This window comes from Trachinotus anak, unplaced genomic scaffold (genome assembly GCF_046630095.1).
Source record: "Trachinotus anak isolate AG129_WGS33_773 ecotype Australia unplaced genomic scaffold, CSIRO_AGI_Tana_v1 ptg000012l, whole genome shotgun sequence".
NCBI classification, from domain to species: domain Eukaryota; kingdom Metazoa; phylum Chordata; class Actinopteri; order Carangiformes; family Carangidae; genus Trachinotus; species Trachinotus anak.
In genome coordinates this window covers 2,168,293-2,193,227 of record NW_027273863.1, presented here as the reverse complement: position 1 = coordinate 2,193,227, position 24,935 = coordinate 2,168,293, and the positions used below count along the sequence as shown (strand labels likewise).

The following is a 24,935-nucleotide window of genomic DNA, read 5'->3' as shown; positions in this document are numbered from 1 at the left end:
ACTACGATGGAAACCAGGCTATTGACCCATCCTGACATAACTGTATCGCTTTCAGCGTTGTGCAGCTGTTGCACAGCACCAGTACCATTACTCATGGCCGTTCATTTTGTTTACCTTCAATCAATCGCCTGAAGACAGCACCAGGCTGCCTGAAACCACACACACCTCCATATACAGCAGGGTTTGGTGGATTCCTGCTGCTGCCATAGACAGTCTGTTTCCGTTTCCTCTGCAGTGAAGACTACCTGGTAAATCCTCCTGCTGAGGTGCAGGTACACCTGGCTTTTACAGGGAATGGGAGATGGCACTCTGATTGTTTTATTGCATGTCATCCCACAAAACACTCCCATAAGTAATTAAGAGACTGAGTACAACCCTTTGAATAATGCACCTGGAGCAGCAACTGTTCCTTCTGCCATTAAATTAGCAAAGGATTTGAACCCTCCCTAAATGTACTTGCTCCATGAGCTTAGATTGGTAACAGAGGGCGCAGAGACCTAAGAAGTATTTAGTTTAGCTGTGGTGAAGTGGGCTGGTGATTTTACCCACACTGACATAAGCCAGATCGTAGGCGGCCTGTCTGTCATAGCACAACTGTAAACATCAGATGAACAGTAAATTCAGATGAACAGAGGAACAATGGTGTTAGACCTACATGGGAAAGTCATATTTAAACTGATGAACCAGATATAATAAACCCACACTGGAAGAGTGCACTGATGAAACTGCCAGTTGCCTATGGCCTTTTTTCTATGGATTTTCTTAGCGTGTTACTTAAGTATCAGTACGATGGTGAAACATGATACAGAAAGTCCTATTTGAGTAACAGATCCTTGAATTTGAATAAATTTATCTTTTGTCTCTGTGATGTTCTGCATGGAGAGCACGGTGTAAATATTCATTTTCCATGCTTGAAATAAATATCTTAGCTGCACGTCACTACATCATAGTCAGTTTCTCTTTTACCAGCATGTATTTTTGTAAACATATCAATATAATTTGATCAAAATGTCTCATTAAAATGTGTTCAGATCTTCTGTTGATTAGTGAACAGTGTTCGATGGTAAATGAACTGCACTGAGGTTTACAAAGCACAGTGGAAGTGGGGCTGCCAGTGATGGCAACTTAGAGTTCAGTGTCTTGCCCAAAGACACTTCGGCACGTGGACAGGAGGAGCCGGGGATCAAACCGTCAACCCTGCACTCAGGGGACAACCTGCTCCACCACCTGAGCCACAGTCACAGAGAAAGAGACTGAGAATAAGGAGAATTAAAGACAGCAATAAAGAGTTATCCTGCCATTGATGTGCTAGACAGGAAGTCAGTTTTGCTGAGGAAGACAGCATGGGCTCTGATTGGATGTTACATAACAAACACTGACTTTGATGACTGACAGGAAGCAGGAGGATGAAAGGATGAAACCTTGTCCTCCCTGTAAATGTTTCCTGTTAGCCCTGAGATGTAAACCTGAGAGGAAGTGTGTGTGTGCACCTGTTGTTATAGTGTGTGTGTGTGTGTGTATGTGTGTATGTGGTGTGAATATGAAGTATGTTGCAGCTGATGTTCAAATCTTGACAAGCGGTGTCTCATTTCCATATCTTCATCTTCAACAACACTCAGTGTCTCTGAAGGAGGAAAAAGGCACAAATTCAAACAGAGAGAGCACTGTGAAGTGTAGTGTATTGCTTTTCAGGTAAGGAGGGAGGGAGGCAAGCTTGACTTAGAATCAACTAGGTACTTTTTTTATTATTTACCGAAGACCTGGATGACAACAGAACAAACATTCGAGCAGCGCCCTCTGCTGACTAGTCAGGGCGTGCACTCAAGTTTCCACAAAGCTGGTTCACGCCACATCTCCCCTTTTAAATCCACAGGAGTAACCTATACTATATTATGAATTCTGAACTTTACTATTTACTGTCAAAACATGTAAAGAGTAACTTTGCATTTCTAGTCCATTAAATTAACAACTTCCCCTTTTCAGGTGATAAACAAATGCTATTTTATCAATCCTTCTCTTTCTTTCTCACATCTGAAATTCTTTAACAAGAACAAATCAGCAATACAAATAAACATAGAATAGAAAGAAACATTTGTAAGCTACAGGGTAGTGGGTGGACTACCACTCCCTGGTGGAATGGGAAAGGGGGTTTATTCTGCCCTATCTTGCTTCCCTTCCAACTAACTTGACAACAGGTTTCACAACCCATCCAGAGTGTGTCACTTTGACTCTGAGTGTCTGTGTCCCTGTAGCAGTCTCTGATTCAAAACCAGTAGGACCAGCGACATCCTGAGTGATAACACTGCTGTCTGGTGATGTTGAGTTTGTCCCTGGTTGAGTCTCATTAAGTTCTTTGTTCACAATCTGCAATTGCTTGCGGTTTCGTCTGATGGTTTCTCCTCCTGGCATTTTCACAACAAATGACCGTGGTGTTGAACTCGCAGCCTGTATGACCCCAGTCTGGCTCTATTCCTTCTCAATGTCAGTTTTGAGACGTACTCTGTCCCCCACGTCCACAGCAGGAAGTGGCTTTGCTGAATATCTCCTGTTGTAGGTTCTTTCATAGGCTCTTTTGGCCTTGGCGTCGTTCTGCTTTACAATCGACAAATCAGGCCAAACTGGCCTCAACAGGTGGTTGAGCTTAGGGACGGTGGTCCGTAGTCTCCTTCCCATAAGAAGTCTAGCTGGACTCTCTTTGGTTGGTTCAGTGGCTGTGTCTCCGTAACTCAGAAGAGCTACCTGAGGGTCTGATTGTTTCATGATGCTTTTGGCTGTGCGAACTGCACGCTCAGCGAGTCCGTTAGCCTGAGGGTAGTACGGGCTTGATGTTGTGTGCTGTATGTCATATTTGGACATAAAATCCTTGAACTGCTGAGAGACAAACTGCAGGCCATTATCAGTAATCAGTTCTTCTGGAATTCCAAACCGTGTGAATATGCTCAGTAGCTTGCTCACCACAGCTTCACTTGTGGTCCTTGTGAGGCTCAGTATCTCCAGCCACCTCAAGTAGTAGTCCATAACTACTAGGAAGTTCTTTCCTTTAAACTCACACAAGTCAGCTGCAAGTTTTTGCCAAGGGAGTTCAGGCAGTGGTGTGGTGATGAGTGGTTCATGGTGCTGGCTTGGTTTGTGCTCGTCGCAATGAAAGCAAGACAGCACCTTATCCTTCACTGCTTGGCCGATCTCCGGCCACCAAATGGCATCTCTGTATCTCTCTTGACACTTGTTCAGACCTAGATGCCCGTGGTGGATCCTTTCCAGCATCTCGGATCTTAAGGTTAGTGGAATCACTATCTGGTTTGCTCTCTTTAGCAATCCATTTTGTTCACTTAAACTACCTCTCTCCCTGAAATAGTCTGCGGCAAGCTTGGAGACATTTCTTTCATGTTGTGGCTACCCTGTCATGATGTATTGTCTAACAAGCTGAAGGGAGTAATCCTTTTCAGTTTCCACTTTTATGCGCTCTAACACTGGTCTGTGTCTCTCCTGCTTTTCAACAGCATCCACATATGCTTGGACGTCCTCATGTAGTCCATTGTCATCCACTTTGGACTGCGGGTGCCTCGAGAGGGCGTCAGGCACAATCAGGTTCTTGCCTGGAACATACTCGGTGACGGGGTTAAAGTTCATGAGACGAATAAGAAGTCGTTGACATCTTAAGGGTGCTCTATCAAGGTCTCTGTGGTTGATAAGCGTCACCAGAGGTTTATGATCAGTCAACAGTCTATAGCTCTCTAGACCACACATAAAGATAGAATCTCTCTGAAGCCCACACACCAGCGAGACATTCCTTCTCTATCTGTGTGTATTTCTTTTCTGCTTCAGTGAGTGTTCGAGAGCAGTAAGCTACAGGTTTGAGCGTACCTCCATGATCCTGTAGCAGAACGCCGCCAAGTCCATAACTGGATGCGTCAGCACCTACTACAGTGGGCCACTTTGGGTCGAAGTACTGGAGCACAGGAGCGGAAGATATCAATATTTTAACCTTCCTGAAAGTTTCCTCTTGCTGAGGGCCCCACATCCATGTCACACTTGTTTTCAACAGTTTATTAAGAGGATGCAGGGTGTCTGACAAATGTGGTATGTATCTGCCCATGTAGTTTACCATACCAAGTATACATTTCAATTCAGACACATTGTTGGGTGTTTCCAGGGCGGTGATGGCAGAAACTCTCTGTGGGCATGGAGCAATGCCATCCTGGCTGATAATGTGGCCTAAAAAGTGAAGTGAGCTCTGTCTTATCTGACACTTCTGCCGGTTAAGCTTCAAACCCGGCCTGTGGATGGTTTCCATGACTTTCCCAAGATTGCGGTCATGTTCTTCCATTGAGGCTCCGAATACTAGAATATTGTCCATATAGACCACTGTTCCTTCATGGTCCTGCAACAGCTCTTGCATTTTCCTCTGGAATATCTCTGGCGTGGACGCTATTCCAAAAGGGAGCCGTTTGAAGCAATAGCGACCTTTTGGAGTTATGAATGTGGTCAACTTTGAACTTTCTTCATCCAGGGCTATTTGCCAAAATAAATAGGTAAAGGTGAACTGTCACAAGTTTGCATAATAAATTGTTCAATCCCTCATCTTTAGTAACAAGTAGTAGAGGTGTTAGACAGCTTCCACTTCAGACCACCCCAGCCAAACCAATGGACGGAGACAACATCATCACCAAGGTTGATCCCCGTGGTCTCTGTAGCTCTCTGGGCTCCACAATCTATGTAGTTGTCCCCAGTGATCCAGACCTTGGCCAGATGGACAGAAACACTGTAATAGTGAGATATGTATGATATTCTAGCTGGAAAAAGGTAAAATAAGAAGCACTCTTATTAGATTAACTCCGCAGTTATCTGAAAATACAGCACTCCCTCCAGCTAGTTGTAAAAACTGCTGTCCTGTTTTACAATATATAATAGAAACTAATACTCACTTCAGTGACATTGAGTGGGTGCAGATGCAATAATCAATCCAAGCAGACAGTGATGTTACTTATTCTGAAAGAGAGAAAGAATAATTCCAACAGATGTTTTGACGCCCGTTTTTAACGATGAAATTAACGAAAAACTAAAAACAGTGAACCACACTTAATATCAACGCACACTTACATGACGATCGATTGCACTGCGAGAATAAACATTAATCAATAACACTGATCTGCTGGGTCTGCAGGTCTCCAGCACAGTTCACTGTAATAACGTTATCGTTTTGTAACTATCCAACACCGACAACCCGCTGTCATCGTTATCACTCATGAAGTCAGGCAATAACCTTTGATTCACAGAACCAGTTTTAAAACACAACAGTAAAGTGTTTCACCATTTACAGTCTATGGTTTCACCACAAGATGTTATACTGCTGCTACTGTACAGTTAGCTCACATACAGTTAGCTTACATACAGTTAGCTACAGTTAGCTCACATACAGTTAGCTTACTCTGTGTGTAAGCTAGCACATGGTAACTTCAGTTACAATAACATTTCATTATCTGTGTGTACATTACATTCCTATATGTAATATTTTCCACATGTGGACATACATGTAGTTATCTATTAACAGTAAGTTATCACTTAGTACTAAACTTTACATTGGCTTATGGAGAATGACTGATTTTGGATTCACACGGAGCAGCCTCTCACGGTCTGTCAGATAGCCGGTGTAGATGGGCGGGCACAGTGACCTCGGCTCTTAGGTCAGCTCCACCCCTTGCTCCTCCTCAGCCCCACCCTCTTCTCCAAATATGGTTTCTTCTGGTTTCAAAAAATCAAGATGGCGGTGGCCAAATTGCAAACTCGAGGCTTCAAAACGGCAGTTCGCAAACCAATGGGTGACGTCACGGTGGGTTGCCACTTGATGACAACAGAACAAACATTCTAGCAGCGCCCTCTGCTGACTGGTCTGGGCGTGCACTCAAGTTACCACAAAGCTGGTTCACGCCACAAGCACTGAGAATAAATTATGGTTTTATTTGCAGGTCCAGCTGTAAACTCACATGGACTACACATCACATTATGCATGATACAGACAGTTGCACTATGTAAGGCTAAGCTTAGTTTTAATGATCCAGTCCAAACGTCACACAGATTTTGAGTGACGTGGCTAAAACATAATGTAACTTATGTTACATTATGAGAAGGAAACACATGAGAAGACACAACACACTGACACCACAAAGGATTTACAACTGCAAATAGAACTAACAAGACAAAACACAGCTAGGCTTGGCAGATGAACAAAATGTCCATACAGTCTAAAGCAGACCTGGGCATTTTATGGCCTGCGGGCCACATCCGGCCCCCTGACCCTTCCTGTCCGGCCCATGTCTGGTCACTCACAAACAAGAAATGTAAATGAAAACTAGTTCACGCCCTGCACGCTGTGCTGCTTTTATTTTGAAAGTGTGACTTTTATTGGTGCGGACGCATGTGCAGGTGAACGCTCACCGACAGACCCTCAGAATATCAGCTCATACGAAAAAAGAAAGACTGATACCGAATGCCGCATTTTTAACAAGGCATGGACTGCAACATATTTATTTACAGAAGTGAAAGGAAAAGCTGTGTGCTTAGTTTGTGGTGCACAGGTCACTGTGTTCAGGGACTACAATTTAAATCTGCAATACGTGACCAAACATGCAGAAAAATACAAGAACTTGTCTGATGAAGAGCGGGTCAAGGAGTCAGATGCTTTGCTGCTAAACTGCAAAACCAACAAGGATTCTTTACGAAACTTCAAACATCCAGGGATGCAGCTGCCAAGGCAAGTTATGTCATATCCCACAAAATCGCTAGAAAGTTAATTAATTGCTTACATTTGCTAAACAACTCTTCAGTATTTCTGAGTTATATGTTAAAAATAAAATGAAATACTGATGTAATTATTGTTTCCCTGTTTATGACTTGTATTTTTGACTTACTCCACAATTTTATATCTTTATTGTAATAGAATATCCTTAGTCTTTTGATTACCAGTAGCATTATGAAAATTATATAATTTACTGCTCTTTACAGTTGGATAAAATTAATATTGAACATGGTTAAGTTCAGGTTATTGTTGGTTCGGCCCTCTAACACACCTCAGGTTTCTCATGTGGCCCTTTGGAAGAATTAATTGCCCACCCCTGGTCTAAAGGTAGATGTCCATGTGTTTGTGATTCTAAAGCAGGTCTAGGTTCTATACTAATACTGTGAAAGTATCAAAGCCTCAGTCCACAGAGAAATGCACACAGCCTGTATTCAGACACTGAGCCTTAAAACCAGCCGTCAGGACTTCTGGAACTTTGTGATGTCACAACAAAGCAGTCACTGCTCTTAGCCCCGCCCACCTGGACCCACCATCCAACCTTGCAGGATCTGGTTTCTATGAGTGTTTACCTGAAATCTACTATATTTTTTATTGGATCACTCAGAAAACAGTCAGCCAATCAGAAGAGAGGCTCAGAGCGTATTTGGACACATGTGCATGAGCCTCATTTCCACTCCCACAATTAGCCATAAATGGATGAAGACACTCTCCTAATCCATCAGTTTAGAGACAAAAACACTGTCAGTGCCACAACAACTAGGCACAGAAAAGAACGACAAAAAAGAGACACAACCTCACTGATTGTTGGTCTGATTACAAACCAGAGCTCATCAGTAAACTTCAGTTCAGTAACTCCAGCTGTAAAGTCCTGTTTGAGTCTGACCTTCATCTGTCAGGACCAGAGACGTCTTCATCAGGCTCCAGACAGGAGTCAGCTGTGATTAGTAAATATTAAAACAGTCTGGAAACACTTCACACAATGACTCACAAAAATTAATGAGGATATAATATTAAACAATGCTAAAGGAAACACTGAGCACACAAACTCAGTTATTAAAGTTTTTCATCTCAAATAGTTTTTGCTTTCAAACTTATAATGATGATAATGAATGAATCTCTGTGAAGCTGTCTGTTCTGTTTATGTTAAATTCTGTGGCTCCTCTTTATTTTTAGTTTTCACTTCACTGTATCTTTAACTTGGCTGCTCTAAAAACCATGTGTACACATGGTCAGAAGAATGAATCACAGTCTCACCGCACATTCTGTGTTTATAAATACAGGTTCATGTGTGGGAAATGGCAAACGCAGGGTTTTTGTGTGTGTGTACGCATCATTTATGCATCTGGCCCCAGGTGTTGATTTGATCCGGTTCAGCTGAAACCTGCTAAAGATCCTATTTGTTTTGTGTCTTGCAGGAGAACCACACAAGTTTGATCCTTCCTTCAGAGGTCCAGTCTGCAGAAGGTAACTCCAAACCTCTTCCTTTACAAAGAACTGTAGTGTTTGACAGCTAACTTTAAAAAAAGTGTCTTCACACTAGTGTTCCTGGCCTCAGACCTCAACATCTAAATAATGAGAAAACTAAATCTCTTCTACCTGCTCCTCTCTTCAGTCAGTAAGAAACAGTCTGACATGTGGTCTGCACTGGTCCAGACAGTCTGTCCTCTGAGTCCCAGCTGGTTCAAACCCTGTTCTGTCCTCAACCACCAGCAGCTGGGTTTCCGTCACAGTTTTGAGAACAGTAGAAGCAGTTTTTTTTTATAAAAGTCAACAAAACACAGTTGTGAATGTTCTGTTTCCATTCAGTGATGTTCTGAGAATAAAGCTGGGTTTTCTCCTCTCGCGATATCATATCAGAGTTCCAGCATCTGCTAATTGTTGGGACAGGGATTTCAATTGCATCCACCACAGTAGCCATTGTAGCTCATTTTAAAGTTCACAATTTCAAGCAGGTCAGATGAAACAAGTGATGCTGATGAGGCAATTTAACTGATCTGAGCTGTATCAGTTTAAAGTTTTGTATATTTGTAATGTGTCTTTTTTACATTCTTATAAGTCTGAGTTCTGAGCTGGTTTCAGGTACATGAGCTAAACCTGTGTTTAAAGACGACCGTAAAGACAGAGCATCTCAGGTCACAGTCACGTAACGTTGATTGCATCAACCTCTCGTTAAGATTTGACTCTGATGTATAATTTATCAAATACAGAATAAAATCAGCCCATTATAATACTGTATATTCAGTGCAGAGACGGAGATGCACATTGAAGGTGTTGGATGAAGAAGTAAGTGAATGGGATTGAAGACAGAGTAAGAGCACAGTCAGTGGATTTAATGATGACCTGAATGACTGAGAGCATCATGGGGCATTTTCCTTTATTCAGCAGAGAGGGGCGGGACATCATGTTGACTACTGCCAATCACATGTACACAACCTCAGTAGTCACTGACCTTTTTTTGATTGATTGATTGATTTTTGTTTGGATTTTAAATGTTTACACCCACATCAGATAACTGATGCAGAAATAACAGCAGTTACACATTCTTCTTATTTTAGATGACCACAGTACATTAGACAAATTAAGACAAACAATCAGTTTCCAATCAGTGACTAACACTAGATACATTTCCTGTTTTCTGTGCATCTTCACTTGACTCAGGGGCATCTTGGGTTCAGTCTGGTCTCCAGCAGAGACACAAACTGGACAGATGTTACCTGATATATCCGGGGTATAAATAATGTAATTAATGTGCTGCTGCTGTAACTGACCTGTCTGACTGTTTGCTGGACTGCGAAAGGGTCCATGGCTCCGCTGGTTAGTACAAACCTCTCTCTGTGCAACTCAGATTAGCAGCTCAACATTTGGCATGTGATAAATGAAGAGAAGATACTGACAGTTCACTTTTTTTAATCATTATTAGTATAATTAGTCGTGCAGTACTAGTAGTACTGCAGTATTAGTAGTAGTGCTAATAGTGGAAGTATCCAGTTATTTATATCCCATCACTGTAATGGAGGCAGAAACACAATGTGCTCCAACATGACAGTTTTTCTGCCCACGTTTAAACCCACACAGTGAGAGCTGAACTCAGATGTGTGTGTGTGTGTGTGTGTGTGTGTGTGTGTGTGTGTGTGAGTGAAAGAGCCACACATTTGAATGTGGAGTAATTAATGAAATGAATTAGTAACATAAAGCATTAACTCAAAGGATGTCAGCAAAAGACTCAGTCTCAACAGGTGGACTTCAACAGGTCTCACCAAGTTGTTGGTGAAGAGGTGAACTAAGTTGACTAAAGACATAACAGACCATGTGTCAATCAGGTTCATAGACAACTAAACTGTTCCTGTTTACAGTGTGGTGAAAACAGGCTGCAGCCTCAGGCTGATATTCAATATTTGATCAAATCAAACATCACAATATTTCCCACTGAATGCAATATTTTACATAATATCAAAAGAATATCATAATACCGTAATTTATACAGCAATATACATATGTATTATAAACATTTTTAAAAATGAATCGTAAAACACAACAATATAATGATATTATTTAATAAATCCTCCTGGAACTACTGTATAATTAAACAAACCTGTAAATAAACAGGTTGTAAAGTTGTTCTGTGTTAAACCAGATCAGCATCTTTATGGATCTGTGAGAGTCTGAACAGAACCGTCAAACAGTTTAATGATGCTGGAGTCCCTACAGGAGGAGATTTAACTGCAAGATCAAACATTAAACATCAGTTACCAAATACCTTAATTAACAACAGGTCTTCATTATGTTAGAAGAACATTAATCCGGTTGTAGTTACATTTTCTTCAAAATATATTTTAAACATGTCTTTGAGGACGAAGCCTCAGCGTCTGTCTCTGTTATGTTGTCTCTATTATTTCAGCTGCACCACTGAATCAATTCTTCTTTTTCTCCAAACCTGAAGTCTGTTTGTTGCTGGTGTGGCCTTGAATATTTCATGTTAGAGAGACCCACAGAGAGTTTTCAGTGGATTTTGAGCAGATCGTTTGACTCACAGTCATCTGCATTTCTTCTAATTCCACTGGTACAGTACTCATCTTTAAAGGCCTCAGCTGTTCACTGTTTACAGATGTTTACAGTTTCATTTCTAACTCTGGGGACCTGTGAGACGCAGATTATAAAAAGGCAGAGACACCCAGACTTTAAGCTCCAAAGACACAGGTTTCTACACTTCGAACATCCACACCGTGAGTTTGTAGCACAGACTTTGTCTCCACGTCCAGGTGTAGACAACCTTGATGACGTCACTAGGAAATGTTGAAAATATTATTCCCGAGGGAAAGTAAAGGTTTTGGAGGATTTAAGATTAATTATTGGTGAATTCATCTGTAGTGGAATGAAACTAGAAATCTGACTTCAGTCCTCACAGTAATTATGGCTCACACACACAACACAAAGCGGTAACTGCTCACACGTTTTCATCTACACACATGTATAATTTCCATCTATAATTGCATCTCTTCAGCTGGCTGGGAAATCTGCAGTTTAATTCCAGTCCCGGTTTTCTCCTCTCTCTCCCTCTTCTTCATTGAACTGTAAGCTCTCTCGCCCTGCACACACACTTTTTCATTTCTTTATCTTGCCCTCAGAAGGGCAGGAGGCAGGGGTAATTAAAGAATGAGCTTTCTTTAAAGTAGCAACAAATGTTTTATCTGTCATGTTTCCTCTTCACAACCTCATGATGATGTTCAGCTCGTGTGTGTGTGTCTGTTGTGTACGGTGGTGATGTACAAATGTTCCAAATATAAACTGAGTGTTTAATGGATTCTGCTGCTCTGGTTTACATCTCATTTCTTCTGTGTCTCTTTAGAAGCTGCACCGATGTCTTATGTTGTTTGATCTTCATCATTGTCATCCTCTCATACGTGGCCCTGGGGATAGTGGGTGAGTCATACACACACACACACACACACACACACACACACACACACACTATGGGGGGTATGTATGCATGTGTGTATGTGTGTGCGTATGTGGTGTGATATCTGACACACACTTTGCTAAATAAGAAGCCAATCATGTCGATCATCGCTTCCTTAGTCGTGAACTGAAGGCGTGATCAATAACATTAGAGGAGAAGAATAACACTCTCCTTGTTAGTGACACACACACACACAAACAGTCTTTGATCAGTCTTTTCTTGCAGTGCATTCGCTAGTAAATATAAACACACATATGGTCTTTGTTGTTTCCTCTTGATCTCTCTCACTTTACACACACACACACATACACACACACACACACACACACACACAATGATACTACGAGTGTGTCTGTGTGCATCTACAGAGCAACTCTGTATTCAGTCTTGTAGGACTGACAGTAGGTTCTGCACTGACACTGATCTCTGGAGGTGGAGCGTGTTCACATCTGTGTGGCAGCTGGACTCACAGGTAAACAAAGAATCTGATTTCATACATCAGCTCTCCAGGATTCACTGGTTCAAGCAGAAACATGTGGTTTGTGCCAGATCCAGCAGGACTTTACCTGTAACTGAAAAAAATGCCCAGAAAATAGAAATAGAAATTTGAACAAAAGGGAGCGTGTGTTACAGTCCTCACAGTAGTACAGTATCTTGCTTGTTTAACCAAAGCTGTCAAATAAATGTAATGGAGAAGAAAGTACAATATTTAAGTATAAAGTAGCATTAAATGGAAATACTGAAGTAAAGTACAAGTACCTCAAAATTATACTTAAGTACAGTATGTAGAGTAAATGTACTTAATTACTTTCTACTACTGTTAATACAATTACAGAGCCTTCAGCACACATGGATTTTAATATTGTTCAATTACCCAGGTAAATCAGGTAAAACTCCTGAATTCCTGACAAAGGAGTGCCTTTTATAAAAGTTAATGCCTAAAAAGGTAAAAGACTAATGAAACCACCACAGACACACAAAAAACTGTGAACATGAAATAATAATAGTTAGAAACTTAGTTTGCTAAACTGTAACCTATAACTAAAGTTAAAAACTAGCTAGTTAGCTAAACTGTAACTTGAGGCTTAAGTTTAAAACTAGCTTATATTAGTTAGCTAAACTGTAACTTGAGGCTAAAGTTAGAAACTAGCTTACATTAGTCAGTTAAACTGTAACTTGAGGCTTAAGTTTAAAACTAGCTTACATTAGTTAGCTAAACTGTAACTTGAGGCTAAAGTTGAAACTAGCTCACATTAGTTAGCTAAACTGTAACTTGAGGCTAAAGTTGAAACTAGCTCACATTAGTTAGCTAAACTGTAACTTGAAGCTAAAGTTGAAACTAGCTTACATTAGTTAGCTAAACTGTAACTTGAAGCTAAAGTTGAAACTAGCTTACATTAGTTAACAAAACTGTAACTTGAGGCTAAAGTTAGAAACTAGTATATATTAGCGTTCCTCTGTAGATACTTGACACAATCCAATTCAGAAACTCTGAACGTAAGAAAGTAAACAAGCTAAATAGTTAGCTACTGCTACTTACATTTACCTACAGTGTCTCAATTAGCTTGAGGATGACTTGAGGATGGAGCAATTCATTGGAGGGGTGAGGCAGGCAGATGAGACACTCAGTTAATGTCAAGCTTAAGAAATGGTACGGTCCACTTTAGGGTAGACACTACAATTTACAGATGTCCACAAACAGCTCACATGCAGCAGTGCACCGTATAGAGCCTTTATGGGAGGTTTTCCTCTGCTGCTGGTAAATAAAGAGTAGAGCCTCAACTTTGATCCAGTGAAGCCTGAAATATTAATGTATCACAGTTCACATTTATCTTTAAAAGCACAGCAGCAGTGACAGGATAAGCTGGAGAAAAAAGAGTCAATAAGTTCACAGTACAAGATTTTATTCAGCTCGGTCTAACCATTCATTGTTTAGCAGACACATTTTCTTATTGAACGACTCAGAGCTGGAGTCATGTTATTTGTTATATTAAATGTCTGGATTTATTCAGCTGTGTAACAGCCTAATGATTTTCTATTCTACATTTAAAAATCCTTCTCAACACCATTTAATGACTGCAGTTCAATATATGGTGAACGTAAACATAGCAACTGAAATGCTGTTAAATGCAGCTTGTAATCAAAAACTCACTTTTAGACTATATTTAGTGCAGTTTTGAAATCCTGGACTTTGTGATATGAAAACACTCAGAAATCTTCCATCAGTGAAACCACAACAGAAGAAAGGATTCATTGATCTGAGTCTTGTGTTGAAAGCACCATCCACACAACTGTGTTTTAGTATTAAAACTCATCTCTTCTTCTACATTTCCTCCTCCGTTCTCACTACTCCAGTCCTCAGACTTTTAGAAACGTTGCTGGACCTGTTTTAGTCTGAAAACTCCAGGGTTGTGTTGTAGTCTGGATGGACAGAAACAGAGACCTTTAGAAACGATGACGTAGATGTCCACGGTGGCTCTCATCAGCCTGGATTACCAGTGGTGAAACAACATGGATAATGAATTAAAGTGTTAGTGACCTTGTTGTCTTTGCAGCAGCTGTTGTTCAGTTCAGTTCTGGATTTGAACTCTACAACTGTCTTTGCTGTTCCTGCTTCAGAGGATTTACTGGAACTAACCAGCTGCAGAGGAGACAATCTGCTTCCTGTTTACACAGACTCGCACATGCTCAGTGTATGTGAATTGTCTTGTATGTATGTGTCAGGTGTGTTAGTGTGGATGGAGACGTTGTGTTTTAGTATTACGATGAAAATGTAGTCAGGTGGACGTAGCACAGATCACACAGATTTTTTTTACATTGACAGTAGGAAAAAATAATACTGCGAATTTTTGGCAGATTGTGATATGAGTCATGATTTCAGTTGGAGTGGTCATTTTTTCATTTCATATTCACCATAAAATGTAAAATAATATGAAAATGATGATGATGTGATTGTTGTTGGGTCTTGTACCAAACAACCATGTTCCTTTAGGTCTGGAGAATATGACCTGTAACCTTGGGCATCTCTCTTTTAATTTATCACCTAAATTTGTCCACAGTTCCATAGTGAACTGAGCACCTATTCACACTTCTCATCCAATATAAAACATGTCTAAGGTTGTAATTTTGCCGCGATCACAAAGATTTCTGCATGATGTTGAGACAGTGCTGTGAAATGCAACGCTGTGAGTGGTGCTCAGTGATGATTTCGTTTGGTGTCCAACTTGCACAACTGCACAAAAAGAACTCTGTGTGGAGTTTGCATGTTCTCTCCGTGTCTGCATAGGTTCCCTCCGGTACTCTGGCTTCCTCCCACAGTTTACAGTTTGCTCTGCTGCCCCCAAGTGGCCTGAAATCAATGGATGCAGCTTTAAGTGTTGAGATCTGAGGAAATGTTGCTCATTATTCATGTGATTAGCAAAACGATCCAGACTAATTACAGCTGAGCTTTCTGATGTAATCTGCCTTTGCCTGTGCTGCATCTCCCAGGTGTCCTCATAGATCCTGTTTATTGGTTTACTTTGGTATCAGGAGAGAAAAATATTTAAACTCAGCATCATTAAATTGAAGATCTGGACTAGATGACTGTCTCTCTCCTTTCATTCTCTCTCCCCTGTTGATTGGCTCTCAGCCGCTCACTGTGGGAGCTCTGGTTTTATTTCCTCTCTCACATTGATTGTATAAGCAGAAGGAGATTTAGCAGGGGAGACAGACAGACTGGTAAACGAGAGGAGAGAAAGAAAGAGAGGGAGTGAGAGGCAGCACATCGCTGGAAGGCTTACCTGTATTTTGTCCTGCGACACAGAGAGAGGTGTGAAACGTGGAGGCAGCGGGGAAGACAATAAAAGAGCAAAATCTCTTTGTTGCCAGAGCTGATTGAAATGTTCAGTGGCTCCTTAGGTCACAGCAGGAAGTTGAGGAGGAAGCTGAATGAAAGAAAGAAAAGTGCTGTTCTGAAGTTTACAGCCCCATAAGAAACCATCAGTGGAGCCACTTTCTGCATGAAGCCAAGTCTGTGGCTCCTGGGACGACTCACTAAGGGCCCCGTCCTACACCAAGCACAAAGCAACACAAAGCGCAACACAACTGTCTTTGGTAGTTTCAGATTGACACGTGTCATTTTCTTGTCTAGTGTCCACAATGTTTAAATAGCAAATACACTTATGCCCATCTAAGCACCCATGGGTGTGTTGGTCTTAAAATGAGGTGTGGTCAGGTGCATTGTTGGTGCATTGATATCTTGAGGCAGAAGAAAGTGATTGACAAACCTTTCCCTCAGGACAAACACAGCTGCTGTGTGTGTGGGTCAGGACTGGTCAGGACTGGTCAGGACTGGGCTCATTGATCAGTCACAATATGAAATCGACTCACCACAGATAGAATCTCACTATGTGTGAAACACTGCACCATTATAATAGTGAACCACCAAGGTGAGGGAATGTGAGATGGCTCTCTGATTGGTTTATTACATTTTACATCCAAAACACTTGACACATGATTAAGAGACTAAGTTCAACCCTTTTGAACCGTGTGCCTGGCGGAGCGACTGTTTTTTCTGCCATCAGAAAGTAAAAGTGAAGTGGAGCCGCCCTGAATGCACTTGCTCCAAGAGGTTTTCTTAAAATAGAGCCCTGAGACTCTGACACTGTTCAGCCACTTTATGCTACAGTTGCTTACATTATTCAAAGTTTTGATTTTGAAACTATGATGACCCTGAAAACATAACACATCGCAACTGTAAAAAACACATTCAAATAAAATTAAAAAAACATGAGCAAATGAAGAGAACACCTTCGGTTTGACAACACATGTTCAGCAATAAGAAACAAAACACTGCAAAGTCAGAAAACACAACAAAACGTGTTGCAAAAAAGAGAGAAATACTGCAGTTTCCAAGAGACACGAACAAGTGATGAACATGTGCAGACACTTCTGGGGCAGGTTCTCCGTTGCCAAACACTCATGAAGTTACTGAAGTCGACAATGCATCACAAGCTCAGTGGTCAATGACCTTTGACCTCCTAACCTCTTGAGGCATGCTACTGTCTCCTGCTGTTCAACCGTCTTGTACAGCAGCAATCTTAAAGATCTCTGTTTCACTATCTTTGGCGACACATGGTAACCATGGTAACAGCAGCTTTGTTCTTGAACCACACATCACTGACTTAGAGTTAGTGAGTCGTGTTCCTTGTGATTTTGCAGGCGAGTCATACCAGACACTCTGGTGAAAGCTCTGTGAAATGCTAGTAAGTGGACATTGAGTTGAGATTTTCCTTTTTTGTGTCAAGCTAAACAACCACATTGTGGTGAGCCATGGGTCAGAGAGCCTGTGGGTCACAGCCACTTGTCAACCAGGAGAAGAGCCACTCCTGAACTGCTTCAGCTAGATTCTGATCAAATCAGTGTTATCACAAGTCTTTTTTTCCACAGAACAAAAAAGTTAAAGTATTTTCTTATCTAGTCTTTGGTGAGATTTGTGTCTGTCATTATCATTTTACCTGAAGGCTGTTTTAATGACAGCTGGTCTTTAATAACCCTGGTCCTGACTGCTAAGGTCTTTGTTTTTTTGTTTTTGTTTTTAAGAATAGACTTTACTGGCTTTCACCGACCGAGCTCAGTCTTAATTAAGCTCAGTCCTAGTGATACATGTTCATGTAACTGTCAACGTGTCCACGGCTTCGGCTTTGATATCTTCACACATGATTTTGTGTTGATTTCTCACTGAGTGGTGAGTTTGTCTGTTTGATTATTTACTCAGTCTTATTTTCTTTATCTTTGTCTCTTTCACATTATCATGAGGCTCTGATGTAATGGTAAAAGGTGAGTGGAAGACAGTCCTAGAACGGGCGTACGTCAGGTTGGCTCTGTCAGGACCATAGCCTCTGTCCTCTTCGGCCCATGACGCTGTCCAAGGTACTGACACACAGATCACTGCACAAGCCTCACACTTCTTCAGTTATTTGGCTTGAATCTGCAGACAATTCCAGGCATAAAAAGACAGACTGGTGGGCTTGGACTCTGATTGTGTCTCCAACACTGTTGTGAAAGGACCCTTTGCCTAAAGAGGCCAATTAGGAGCTGTAACGCTGGTGACGAGGCTGCGTGGTGGTCTGATGACAGCTCCTCCAGTTCACATGGATCTCTCCTACATAATCAAACCTCTCAATCAGCTCCTCACCGTTGTAAGTTTCCAGTAGACTACTTCTGTCTAAATCTATAAATGAGGTGCACCACTGTCTTTACGAGCTGTCTTGTCTAAGGTCGTTACTATAGAAACAGCCTAGATTTTTGACTTCATGCCTGCTCCTGACGAGGCGTCAGATTTACGGCCTTAGTCAGAGCCCAGATGGTGCGGCTGGAGTGAGGTTGGACTCGGAACAGCAAGTTACGTCCGACTCAGCAGGAGACCAGTTGGTGCAACCGGCCCCAGCTCTCGTCTCTTCCTCCAGCCACAAACAGCAGGCAGAGCTTCTGCTTCACCAGAGGATGAGGATGAGGATGAGGATGAGCTCATCCCCGTCTCAACAGGCAGTCCTTCAATCCCATTTACCAGTATGATGTCACCCAGGGGTTCAACCACTGGGGGCTGGTTTCATTTTTTTTTCTTTTATATGAAATATGCAAAATCGACCAAACTGTTCAGTGTTTCTCCTGAATTTTAATCCTCTCAGTGTCTGAAGCAGCTGATTCCAACTGTCCCAGACATAAACCACCCATTCACTACCTTTTTCTGTCGTTTGGAGATGTGTGATCACAGATAGAGCTACAACTGTCTGCTCCTACTGTTGCTCAAGATGCTGCTGTAAATATACCAGTCACTGCTGTCCACTGTCACTTCCTGCTACTGACCACAACTGCTCTTATTCCCAGTACCTTTAGATTGTGTGTGTGTGTGTGTGTGTGTGTGTGTGTGTGTGTGTGTGTGTGTGTGTGTGTGTGTGTGTTGCCTCATGTTTGAGTATAACCTCATTCCTGTGTTTGTACAGAGCAGACATGGTTAATGGTGCTCTGAGTGAGTGGATCAGAGCAACGGACCATAGGTGTGCGTGTGTGTGTGTTACTGGGGGATAACTGGTGACATCATCCTGTAAGGAGGATCTGAATCCACTAATCCCACTCTGCACACACACATGGATGCACTAACCTCATTAGTCTTTATATCCAAACACTAAACCAAACCTGATTCAATCCTTAAAAGCAGGTGTTCATTTTGGTCCCTACAACGCCGTCAGCCGTAGTAAAACAAAGCCACACACACTTGGATGCATGTGACTGTGTGGATACACACAGACATAAATACACACACACACACACACACACACACACACACAAACACACACACACACACTAAAACAAAGGCTGTTTCCAGCATCATTTCACTCCAGCTCTGCTACTATCAGACATGGATGACATCATTCACGATGACATCACCCTCACTCTCTCACACACACCCTCTATCTGTACTTTGTACGTAGCCCCCTCTCGTACCTCCTTCCCTCCATCGGTGCCACACACACATGAACCGTTTCACTGCTCTGTAGATACATCAATGTTTCAGTGATGAGAAGGTTCTGTCGTCTGTGAAGCACAAAGACGCTGGATGAGCCAGGGGTGAAGGAACCATGAAGGACAGTCAGGTTCTCTACTCCCCCACCAGCACACAGAAACCACAGAACAATAAACAAAAGAACTGGGCCATTGTTAGAAAACGTCTTCATTTCCAGAAAATAAGAAGAAAACATACAAAAAAAAGGTACCCATCAGTATCTGCGTGTGATTGTGTGTTTGTGTGTGTGTGTTTGTGTGTGTGTGTCAGGTTGTGTCCAGTGCAGTCCAGGTTACACCTGTAGGAAAATGTGGGGCAGCTGACCTGTGGTGTTTCTGTAGAGCTGTTTGCCTCAACTTGATTTATGCATTCTATGTAATCTATTTTAACTTATTTTTAATTAATTATTTATTTCTGTATTTTTATTTCTATGTTAATGTTTTAGTATTATTCCACTAAATTTTACATTATTAATATTATCATTCTTCTTATTATTATTATTGTTGTTATTTATTTATTATTATTGATTAAGATGATGATAATAACAACAACAATAATAATAATAATAATAATATCCCAGGTACAGGAACAGAAAACCCAGTAAATGACAGTAATGAGATTTGTTTTGACTGATTTTATATCACTGCAGTGTTTTGGCACTGAAGGATAACGGATGGTAGAAAACAAGAGATCATAATTTATTTTCACACACACACACACACACACACACTTCTTGTTTTTTGCTGATGTCTTATTCCCTCTCTGTTGTGTTGTGTTGTACAGTAGTGTTATCTGAGTTAATACTCAAAAAGAACAATTTCAATGCTCATAAATTTCAAATTAAATAAATAGATATGAATAAAAAAGTTGTTAGATCATTAATATTATTGTATGAACCAGGTCTTACACTGTATAACTGCTTATAGGATTCAGTGTGTAATGATCTGTCTTATATGTCTGTCTCTGTCTCTGTCTCTGTCTCTGTCTCCGTCTCTCTCTCTCACTCTCTCCTCAGCCTGGTTACATGGGGACCCCAGGAAGGTTCTCCATCCGACAGACAGCTACGGACAGTTCTGTGGTCAGAAGGGAACACCCAACGCGTAAGTCACTGTCCGTACCCTGAACGCACCAGATCCCTGCTGGTCTGGGTGTTTTAAATCATATTGGTTCTGATACGATACATTGACTTTGATATCGATTCTAAAAGATGTTTATTTATAATAATTTGATCAAATCCTTTTTACCAAAAAAAATATATATATATGACAGTACACATCGTGGTACTAATTTTATTTTTACTTTAGTTTTATATTTCAGCTCGGTCTCCTTACACAACGTGTTGTAGCCCTGGTCCAAGCATGCTGTGTGCTGATTGGCTCACTGACACTGATAATAGATATCAAATGACAAGATATTTTTCAATTCTTCCGACAGACCTGATCAAGCTGTTCTGATACTTACAAACAAATCACAGCACGACAGGCATTTATCAGTTTTTAATGTAATACCTATGTAATACTCCTCCTTGTCTGTGAATCTGAAGCTGAGCTTTATCCCTGACACCGTGCGATTCTCATGTTTCTTTTCATCTCCTCGTGAAAGTGATGCAGCTTCAGTGATAGATGAAGCTGCAGGATGGTGATAAGGAGAGTGTGTGTTTGTCGTCTTCAGAGGACCCACACAGACACAGACCTTTAAACACTGAAGAGGCAGCACAGACAGTTTGTTCCTGTTGTGTGCACTGCCATCTACAGGTGGTTCCCTTGTGCTACTGGCTTATAATTAAATATTCAGGTTAGACACAGACTAAGTGTCACAGCAGAGCAGCCCAGTGACTTTAAAAGGCCAAAAGACTATTTTTTTAAAAATGGATTAATCTTTTTAAAGGTCCATATTTTACACTTCTCCAGTGTTTTATCTTAAGTGTTGATCTCCATCAGAAGATATATTTGTGGTTTTGAAGATTCTGTAAAGCAGAAAAACATATGAGTTCTGAGTTTGCCACACCACAGAAAAATGGCATATCAAACCCCTGCCAAATTTGAATGAATAAAAATATTGTCAAATTTATAAAATTAGGTTTCAAACTTGTGAAAAAATAAGCAGTATTATCAACTCTGGAACGCTGGGGGCGTGTCCGCTGGAGGCACTGAAACCACGCCCACCGTCGGGTGAACTTCCGCATCACTTAACGGATTTCACAGATTTATACTGAAAGGAAACATGGCTGTGTCCAACAGCTATATTGATTGTACACACACACACACACACACACACGTGTTGTTTATATTTCCACATTACAAATTGCTCTAAATTGTCCGAAGACCTGGCTTTCTCTATTTCGATACCGGCATCGGTAAGAGAACTAGCTTATAAGCTACACACGAAGCTAACTTAGCCCGTTTTCCACTGGTCAAAAAACCTGCTACAAGCCACTAATATCGGGCTTTTGTTGGCAGTGATGAAGGGTTTAATCGGCATATACAGCCGGGGTAAATGAATTTGCAGTAGACACGGGTATCTATTGGCTCCTGCTCCGATCGGCTCCGATCAGCATTGATCTAAACACAAAACCCGGGTGAACCTGCTAATTTTCACCTCTTTTCCTGCTGTAACGTCTCAGAGGACACAGACACACACCTGTCACCTGTTCGGCACGGTGCCATTACACCAGAAACACTGATGGTGGGGATGACAGAGTGAGCTGCAGCTCTGAAAGCTTTAAAAACACAATCACAGACCGAAACATCTCATACGGAGGCTCCGACACTTTGACAGACTTTCACCAGTTTGCAGGGCAGCTAGCAGCTCACTCTCCCTCCACTGTGTGTGTGTGTGTGTGTGTGTGTGTGTGTGTGTGTGTGTGTGTGTGTGTGTGTGTGTTCTAAGTGCAGAGGTGACATCGCTCCCTGCAGTTGTGTGTCCTGAGTCCGAACAGAAAGACAAACTCGACTGGCGGTGGAAAAGAAGTGTATCGGCTTTTGATAGCGCGTTTACCCGCTATTTCATGAGAGGATGAAGTGGAACTATCCCTCTGGTCATGAAAAGAAGGGAAATGTCATGAGTGAATAGCTAATTATCTATTCATACATTATTCTCTAATTACTAATAACACCACACCTTTGGTATTGCAGCCTCTAGGAAAGACACATTTTGGGAGGGAAGGCTCAGCTAACCAGCAATAACACTGAGCAGGAGAACCACTGATGCTGGTACATTTCATACCTTTATGCCGTTACAGCTTTAGGGGCGGGGTATGCTAAGTGGGGTCCAAGTGCGTCACCAGTACCCCGTTTAGGCCCCGCCCGAAAAAACGCAGTTTAACATATAACTGCACAATTCAGTACCACACAAGTTTCACATGTTTCACACGTTTTCAGGAATAGTTCTCCAACATATATATTGATTTCATAAACAAATCTGTGAATTTGCTTTACAGGATCTTTAAGAACCAAAGACCATTTCAGTGTAGTTTTACATCTCCTCTCTCAGGCTTCTCTCTGGAGCTGTAGTAACAACAGATCAGTCAGCCAATCAGAAGCGAGGATCTGAGCCTCTGTTCTGATTGGCTGACTGTTTTCTGAGTGATTCAATAAAAATATAGAAGATTTCAGTTAAACACTCAGAGAAACCAATCCTGCAAGGTTGGATGGTGGGTCCAGGTGGGCGGGGCTTGGGGTGGTGACTGCTTTGTTGTGACATCAAAAGGTTTTAAGGCTCAGTTTCTGAATACAGGCTGTGTGCATTTCTCTGTGGACTGAGGCTTTGATACTTTCACAGTATTAATATAGAACCTAGACCTGCTTTATAATCACAAACACATGGACATCTGCCTTTAGACTGGATGGAGCTTTAATGTACAAACAACAAACAGCTGATCCTGGATTGTGATAGTTGGAGGAAAACTAGCAAATGATGTGATGAGTCTCTGGCTACACCTGGAGTTTTGAGTTGTGTCTTTTTTCTGATTTCTAATTTATGTTTATCTGCAGTGGACATCAGAGATAATGATGTGTCAGTCACACTGGGTCTAAAAGTGTGTGTTTTATCTCTGTATTCAGATGAGTCTGAGTAAGGTTTTTGACATAAACTGCAGTCAGCAGGTGCTACAGGTTTCTATGAGTGATAATCATGTGCAACAGTAACTTGACTGTGTTGATAAGCAGACAGAGTACAATGTCAATATCCAGGATGTATAAACAATTTATACACTAATAGTGCTATGCATCAGTGTCATTTAAATACAGATCTGCTGGAGGCTGCAAACACAAACAATTTAACTCAATATTTAAAGTACTTTAACAGTACAACAGGGACCACAAACATGTCTGGATTTTTATAAACCAGGACATCAGCCAACCATGTTTATTTATGCTTCTACCATCTCTATCCTGGAGGTTGCTTAAAGGCATTCTGGGATATGAAGGAAATCACGATTGCTTGCAGACAGAGAAAAATGAAATGACATCATTTCACCACGAAATGACTCTGGACTTGTTGAATGTCAGACTGATGATAAACTGCATGTCTGTGATTTAACACTGATGCTTTTTTTTTGCAGGAAGAAACCCATCCTGTTCTATTTCAACATCTTAAAATGTGCCAACCCGGCTATTCTCATCAACCTTCAGTGTCCCACCACTCAGGTAATCTAGCAACAAGTAAAGCATCACTTCATCATGGCCACATCTGCTACGACTGAGTTATCAGGTCATGTTGTCCAGTGCTCATTAACTTTAAGATGACAATCATCAATAAAAAACGTATTTGTTTTTGAAACCCAGAGAGCCTTGAAGAAAGAATACACACTGCTCTCGCTCAGCATCACAACATATTGATCATCCTAATGTTTCTGTCTCAGTTAGAATGATCAATAAATTGTGATGCTGAGCAAAAGCAGCGTGTGGGATATTCTTTTTTCAAGTGACACTTTCTAACGCACCTGCATCTAAAACATTAGAGGTGCATCCAATAAATCTGCATGTGCTTGTTTTTTTCTGGCCCAGTATACCCCCTGCTTCACAGCCTGAATCTGGCCCATATACATCATGACTGTCAGATGCTACCTCCACATCTGGACCAGGGTAACAGCTGGAATCTGCCCAGATGTGGAAATATATGGGCCAGACTCAGGCCTAGGGCCCAGGTATAAGTTTCATTTTGCAAATTTGCATTGACATTGACGAAGTATCAGTGTGATCCATATGTCTGTATCATATCTTTCCTAAAGATGTGTGTGTGTGTGTGTGTGTGTGTGTGTGTGTGTGTGTGTGTGTGTGTGTGTGTGTGTGTGTGTGTGTGGCTCTTCTTCCAGATGTGTGTGTCACGGTGTCCGGACAGGTTTGCCACCTACTCTGAGATGCAGCTGCAACACAAACTCAGCAAGAGTTACTGGGAATATTATAAGCAGTTCTGTAAGCCTGGATTTAATGACCCTGACAAGGTACCGACACTGAAACATGACACAGTTAATATATAGAGACATGTGGTTAAAACTGTGGTTAAAAAACAGTAATGTACAGCAGAGCACAGTAACACAAAGTGGATCCTGTTTAAGATTTTGATTGAATCTCATAGTGCCACAAAAGCACCACAACACACATTTTTATTCTGACCCTCCTGTTTCATCTGGTTCT

At 41.3% G+C, this 24,935-nt stretch overlaps 1 protein-coding gene across 4 annotated transcripts in view; it reads left to right on the top strand.

Moving 5' to 3' along the window:
• The window catches only part of LOC139629010 (choline transporter-like protein 5-A), a 53,315-nt gene that overhangs the window by 9,200 nt on the left and 19,180 nt on the right, over positions 1 to 24,935 (top strand). For 2 of the 4 annotated variants that reach the window (XM_071491333.1, XM_071491337.1), the window contains exons 2-6: positions 8,212 to 8,260; positions 11,643 to 11,716; positions 20,315 to 20,399; positions 23,861 to 23,945; positions 24,614 to 24,742. In XM_071491333.1, coding sequence (XP_071347434.1) covers positions 8,212 to 8,260; positions 11,643 to 11,716; positions 20,315 to 20,399; positions 23,861 to 23,945; positions 24,614 to 24,742 — 422 coding nt within the window. Of the gene's footprint in view, positions 1 to 6,474; positions 6,752 to 8,211; positions 8,261 to 11,642; positions 11,717 to 20,314; positions 20,400 to 23,860; positions 23,946 to 24,305; positions 24,446 to 24,613; positions 24,743 to 24,935 lie in introns of those variants that run through there. The other 2 variants (XM_071491334.1, XM_071491335.1) reach the window with 2 other exon arrangements.